Source organism: Myxocyprinus asiaticus, chromosome 10 (genome assembly GCF_019703515.2).
Source record: "Myxocyprinus asiaticus isolate MX2 ecotype Aquarium Trade chromosome 10, UBuf_Myxa_2, whole genome shotgun sequence".
NCBI lineage: Eukaryota > Metazoa > Chordata > Actinopteri > Cypriniformes > Catostomidae > Myxocyprinus > Myxocyprinus asiaticus.
Window position 1 is genome coordinate 21,921,784 of NC_059353.1, and position 7,069 is coordinate 21,928,852.

General features: G+C 35.3%; 1 protein-coding gene across 1 annotated transcript; it reads left to right on the forward strand.

Moving 5' to 3' along the window:
* Nucleotides 1-1,283: 1,283 nt before the first annotated feature.
* Nucleotides 1,284-6,510, forward strand: LOC127447241 (tumor necrosis factor-inducible gene 6 protein-like). The gene is made up of 6 exons (XM_051708960.1): nt 1,284-1,623; nt 2,569-2,706; nt 4,609-4,770; nt 5,209-5,437; nt 5,595-5,635; nt 6,308-6,510. Exons 1-6 carry the CDS (start codon nt 1,500-1,502, stop codon nt 6,427-6,429), a joined length of 816 nt encoding a protein of 271 aa, XP_051564920.1. The 5' UTR covers nt 1,284-1,499; the 3' UTR covers nt 6,430-6,510.
* The last annotated feature ends 559 nt before the right edge of the window (nt 6,511-7,069 follow it).

The window sequence follows — 7,069 nt, forward strand, 5'->3', positions numbered from 1 at the left end:
ATCAAAGTTAAGCTCAACCGACAGCATTTGTGGCATAATATTGAGTACCACAAAAAATTATTTTGACTTTTTTTGACCCCTCCTTTTCTTTAAAAAAAAAAAACAAAAACCAATAATAAAATATAATAAACAAAAATCACAGTGTTACAGTGAGGCACTTGCAATGGAAGTAAATGGGGCCAATTCTTAAACATTACAGTACTCACTATTTCAAAAGTAAAGCCATATGACATAAACAATATGCGTGTTAACATGATTTTTGTGTGATAAAATCGCTTACTAACCTTTTCTGTGTAAAGTTATAGCCATGAAGATGTAATGTCAACAAACCCTAAAACAACTGTAAAAATGACGATTTAAACAACTTTACATCTCAAATAATACATGAGTTTTAACAGAAGAATTAATTTATGTGCTTTTATAAGATTATAAGCATCACATTTCTGCTTTTAAACCCTCCAAAAATTGGCCCCATTCACTTCATTTGCAAGTGCCTCACTGTAACCTCGATTTTTGCCTTTTTAAAAGAAAAGGGCAGACGAGTTGAAATTATCATTTTGTGGTAATCAACATTATGCCACAAATGCTGTCAATTTAGTTTAACTTGCATTGAACCCGGATCATTATTTTAAGTCAAAGCTTAGATTTACATAGGAATTACCACACAATAACATTAATTTTCAAGTTTTTTTTTCTTTTTTTTTTTTTTTTTTTTTTTTTTTTTTTTAGAAGAATAATATACAAAAAACAAACAAAAAGTTTAGGAGGACCATAACTCAAAAGGCAGTGTCACATAATAAGATTATCTAGACAAAAAAAGACAAAAAAAAATAAAATAAATTAAAAAAAAAATTAAAAAAATTCAAAAAAAAAAATAAAAGACCAAAAAAAAAAAAAAGACTAAAAATAAAAAAATTAAAAGAACAAATATAAGACAAAGAAAATAAATAAAGAAAAAAAATATTTACAAAAAATCAGATCTCCAGTTGAAAGCAGTTCAAATATATTCAGGGGTGTCTAAAAAAACATTTCTTGTATATATTAAAGAATTTCAGTATACTTGTTTTTAGGATTTTTTATTGTATTTTTTGTATTTGAGAAGTGAGATTGTTTCCATTAAAAAGTGGAGAGGAGTTCAAGCGATTTCATCATCACATGCTACATAATTACGCACAAAATATGTTTATATATGTTTTTTTATGCTTAATTATTTTAGTTAATTTGCTTATAAAAGTCTTGCACTTCAAAACGAAGATTTCTACGGCAAGCGAGGATGTCCACATGTATAATTTGTTGTAGTTTGTCGATAGGAGTGGATAATATACCACAGGCATCGAATGGGGTCTTCCCCGGTCTAGTTTGCGTACTGAAATCCATACGTCAGACCACACGTATTGGGATCCAATATCCAATAAATGGCAGGAAGACCATTTATACTTGACTTGTGTTGCGAATACTAGTTCATTACGAGCGGTTGCGACAGCTGCGCTAACATCTGTATGATCCACAGAGGGATGAGGGAAATGCACGTTTTAACAGTTGTGTTCGCCGTTGTATTTGTCGTTAATCAGACTGAAGCTTGGGGATACAAGAATGGAATACTGCACAACTCCATCTTGCTTGGTAGGCTATTTGTTTAGATTGTTCCATGTTTTCATGGTTTTTTTTTTTATTTATTATTCTTTTTTATTATTGAAAGTAGTTTGAGTGATACATAACTGGTTTGTGAAACTGAAATGTACTTTTCTTTCTTTCTTTCTTTCTTTCTATAGGTTTTACTTGTTATTGTTTTACTGATATGCTTTGTCATGATACAATGGCAAATAAATGTGTTTGTATTATGTCCATTTCGGCTAGAACCCATAGCATGAGAGAAGCATATTTATGGCCCTGTGAAGGCTGACAGTGCTGCCAGTCTCACATGGGACCCTGTAAACACAGGAAAATGATTTCATTTTGTTATGGTGTACAGCACCTTAGAACACTTTCAGAGGGATCCAAGAAGTTTGATAACAAAAATACAAATGAAAGCACTATTAGATATTTAAGCATCTCTAAACATTGTTTAAGCCATTTTAAAATAAATAACTTTATTGAATTACTTAAGTTTGCCCAACACGTCACATTTGAAATGTTGTCTTTTGAAAAACAATTTACATTATTGCTTTATGTATGAGTCTCCCATTTAGAGATGTGTATGGAGCTCACTAATGGTGGCATTCTTCTGAGTACCTTTTTGCTTGAGGCCAACACAGTAAAAACATTGGCTTTCAGCTAATTTGAGATGTGATCCAACTTCTTCAGGGTCATGCATGTGTGCTTAAAACAATTGCAAAGCAACATGATGTTCCATGAGAAGCAGACAAGGGCAAAAACAGAGGCAAAAACTTTGCCTCATCTGATTTAGTAATCTTACCAACAGCAACTGCCATAGTGGTCTGATGTCATTTTAGCAGACAGGTACAATCAATGTTCTGAGATGTTGAGCAGACCCAGATAACTTCACATGAGAGCTGCTCTTAGAGTCCTTGAAGCTGATAGTCTTTCCAACATCATCTCTCTCTACAGAGCAAGCAGCTGGAGTTTTCCACCGTGAGTCTCGCAAGGGGAGATATCAACTGACGTATAATGAAGCCAGGGCTGTGTGCAAATTTGAGGGGGGGACTCTTGCTACATATGATCAACTAGAGGCTGCTCGCCAAATTGGTTTGTATCACAAGTTTTGCTCTTCTCAGATGCCAATAGAAACAGCAGTGGAGGTCTGGCTTGTAGCATAAGTGTTGAAAGTTGAGCAATTGCTGTAACTTGTAACATCAAATTGGCTTTATTCTATAAACAACAGCAGAAAGCGATTTTAAACCTCACCTAAAATAGTCAGCAAGCAGAATGATAATAAAAGTTTTTACAGAGATTCTGACACAAAGTACCATCAAATGTGAAATTCAGTTATGACAACTTTAGGAATACAGTTTAAAGTATTATAATAGATGTGGAAAAACAGTAGGTTTGATCTTTAGGGGCTAGATCTGCTTACAATGCTGCTGCTTTTGCAGACAAGTACAAAAACTTGTTACTGCTAAGAACATACACAAATGTGCTGTGTCAAGCATACATACAACTTGCTTGTAGCATATTTAGACTGATGGTGCTGAAGAAGAGGAGGGATTCTGCAGGAAAACTGCATTGCAGTGAGACCGGATTACTTGTAAATGACTGAGAAATTTAAATGCTAGACAAAGAGGGAGCATGCAAGTTGATAGGCATGTCAAAAGATCTATCAGCTTACCATGGAGAGTTTCATGAAAATCATTATTCCCATATACATCATTTAAGCAAAGTGATAAACCAGACTTGGTTTCCACCAGTGTTATGAACTGTAATAAAAGTCCTTGTTGTGCATTGCCTGAATACCAATACCTGTTTTCCTGAAATATGTCTCAAGTAAGTGTAGATTTAATCCAGATATGGGCTCTGATCTGTAATGAAAGCATTTCGTGGTTTGAAATGTTCTATGTCACTCTGTGCAGGAGGTCAACTTTTCTTTCTTTTCTTTCTGTTTTCAGCCCTCAGCTGGGGCCCTTGATTCCTCAGAGCACAAGCATTCTTTATTCTTCATACCCCCAACATTCAGATTTGTACAATTACCAGTTTTCTTGTGAAGAACATTTTAAATTATGTCTAAACAGAACCTGTTTGTGAAATACTGGAGATACAACTGTTTTGTAAATGTAATATGTTATTTATAACTATTATTTATAATAATATAATTTATATACAAATTATTATATAAATAATTTATTATTATATAATATTTATAATGTATGATTATTGGTACTGTAATTAAAGCTGAAGTATATAACTTTTTCTGTGTTAAAATACTTTCTCCTATCCGAGTTTAATATGCAGAGACAACTACTGTATGAGTAAGTCATTCATAGGTACATTCTCTGTAGGGCTATGAAAATTCCTCTGTTTGATTTGAGCAACCTGTCTATACAAACACAATAACATTGACTCAACCAATGGAACGAGTTGGAGTTGGGACTATCTCTTTGTTTGACCAATGGCAGATGGGGGTCGTATTCAGAAAACTGTTTTGAAAACAGAGTATTTTTGCAGTTCCGTTTGGTGGCGCTAGTTGTGCAGAAATTACGCACTTTAGCTTTAAGCAAAAAGGTATGAGAGGCTGTGTTATATTGTGAATATACATGCAGTCATGGCTAAAGGAAGTTAGGCATGAGGCAAAGCATTTAATGATTTTATAAAGTAAAATTAGTAAATGCCATTCTTCCTTTAGAAGATATAGCCTACTCCCTGACAAATAAACAGTAACTGAATGTTGCAATGCAACAAGAATAACGGTCAGCTATAGGTGCTGCACAATGATACAAATTGTATCTCTGTGAAGAGATCATAGCTGTGCTTTATTGTGAATAATGAATGGCCATTGACCAATCAGCACCAGGACTGAAACGATCTGTTTTATAAAATCAAATTATATTATAATTTTGGTTTTAAAATAAAAAAGCATTCCAGAATTACAGAAATTGCCCAAGAAATGACACAAAATTAGTTTTCTATTTCACAAAATTTTTCATTCTCCTGAAGGGTTCCATGTGTGTGCAGCTGGATGGTTTGACAAAGGACGTGTGGGCTATCCTATCGTTAAAGCTGGCACCAACTGTGGTTTCGGAAAGGTTGGAATCATTGATTACGGGTACCGGCTCAACAGAAGTGAGAAGTGGGATGTCTACTGCTACAACCCTGGAGGTGAGTTTGAGAAATGGCAGTTAGGCAATACTGGGTGTATTTTATTAATCTACTGAGAGATTTGGAATCAAGAGATATTTGTTTTAACAAATCAGTCTCATATATGTTTAAAGCTTTTCCTTGAAAGCTCTGCAGAGTGATTAAGTGTCCAGACAAGGAGTGAAACGAAGCTGTTAGCCGCAGTATGTGTGGGCAGCAATGTATAAATCTCTAAAAGATGTGCCGTAGTAGAGTCCTCGCCACTACTCGTTCTCGCCTCCTCCTTTCCCTTTTACCCTGTTACACAATGTTACTTTGATGCTGCACATTAAGGATATTTCATATGCCATTATACTGTATTTTTATGTGATTTTGTATAGACTTTACAATAAAATGCTTGAAAATCAGCCCTTTTTTAAGTTGAACATATCTCTTACACCTGTTATACTGTCTTTACAGCAAAAGAGTGTGGAGGAGTGCACACAGATCTGCAGAAGGTTTTCCATTCACCTGGTTATCCAGAGGGCTACAAGGATAAGCAGATTTGTAACTGGCACATTCGTGTACGCTATGGCCAAAGGGTCCACCTGCACTTCCTAGACTTTGATATTGAGGAGGACACAGCTTGTCTCAGTGATTATTTGGAGATCTATGATGGCTATGATGATGTTTCAGGATTTGTTGGAAGGTGTGCTCATAACAAAACAGTTTTTTTTTTATAATTTGTACATTTTTGTCTCACAATTGACCCTTACGTTCTGCTCCTTATTGCTACTGAGAGCTTACAGTGCTGAAATTATTGTAAAATTGGATTCATAAATAACTGAATAAATCCTGTTGAATAGATACTGTGGGGATGAACTTCCAGAGGACTTCATCAGTACAGGTATGTTGTTGCAGTAATTTTAATTTGATCATTTTAATCACATGGTAATTATCATGCCTACATTAATCTTGCATGATTCTTTTGCTTGGGGACCTCCAGCTTTGTTTTTAAATAGAGTATGAATACTTAGACCAAATGTGAGTACATCAGGATGCGATACATGTTACATTTATTGGAAATTCCTACCTCTTTATGTAGTCTGTAAACTCAAACTGTATCATAGGCAGGGCTGGCCTGTGGGGTTGTGGGACCCAAGGCGAAATCATAAAAATGAGCTCCACCGGTGTGAATATTTTACGAGAATAATCACCGTCACTGTGATTTGTATGTTAAATGATGAGGTCCACGCACGCCTATCACACTGATTTTGTAAGCTATGGAATATTTAGAGCTCCAGGGAAAATCAAAATTAAAGTCACAGATGTTATTTAATACTATTATGAAATGAACATGACCTATGCACTTTTCCACAGACCCACCCCAACCCCCCCCCCCCCGGGTCCCTTGGCAGTCGTATATATTGCCTATAGGACAGGCCGGCCCTGATCATAGGGCTCTAGAGTTCCCAAACTAATAAGTTTGATTTAAAAAAAAACCTATTGAATCAACACAGATTTTGGTATAAATTGTATTTATCTCTCTCTTTCTGTTTCTGTATTGTCTCTTGTTCAGGAAACGTCGTGACCCTGAAATTCCTCTCTGATTCCTCTGTGACGGCTGGAGGGTTTCAACTGCAATACATTGCTGTGAACTCGTCTCTGCTCTATGATGATCATGCTGACACCTTCTCTTAACCATTTTTTAATACACCAGACTGACTTTGACAATTGTCTTTTTTTTTTATTATATTTTTTCACCTAATATGCACTATTAAAGCTAACAATAATCATATTGTAATAATAATAATATATAATAATGAATTATATTTGTCTCATTGTTTGTTATTATATGGTACATTTTATTACACACTATTGCCACTGGTATGCCCATCCTTCTCTCATAAACCAGATACACTACATGGCTTAAAAGTATGTGGACACCCTCTTCTGATTAACAGGTAGAAGATTCCAGTAGAAGAATAATCTGAATGCTACAGCATAAAATGACTTCTTAGAATACTGTGTGCTTCCAACATTGGGGTAATAGTTTGGGGAGAGCCTTTTCTGTTTCAGCAAGTCAATGCCTCTGTGCATTTTTTTGAGTCTGTTGTAAAATAAATTGACTGGCCTGTTGAATTTAAAATCCAACTGCGCACCATGTCCCATCGCCCAACATCAGTGCCTGACCTAACTGACACTCTTGTGTCTGAATGGAAAAACCTTACCAGAAGAGTATCATCATGATGGCGCCGTGGATGGCTGCCTCGGTGTGGAGCTCCTCAGTTCTTTTATTGTTTTTGTTTGTTTGTCCTGTGTTTAGTAATCTTTTTCCAGT

Coding starts and splice junctions, on each gene's coding strand:
- LOC127447241 (XM_051708960.1), top strand. CDS start 1,500: ATGATCCACAGAGGGATGAGGGAAATGCACGTTTTAACAGTTGTGTTC. Junction 5,438..5,594: donor GTTTCAGGATTTGTTGGAAG/GTGTGCTCATAA, acceptor CCTGTTGAATAG/ATACTGTGGGGATGAACTTC. Junction 5,636..6,307: donor AGAGGACTTCATCAGTACAG/GTATGTTGTTGC, acceptor TCTCTTGTTCAG/GAAACGTCGTGACCCTGAAA.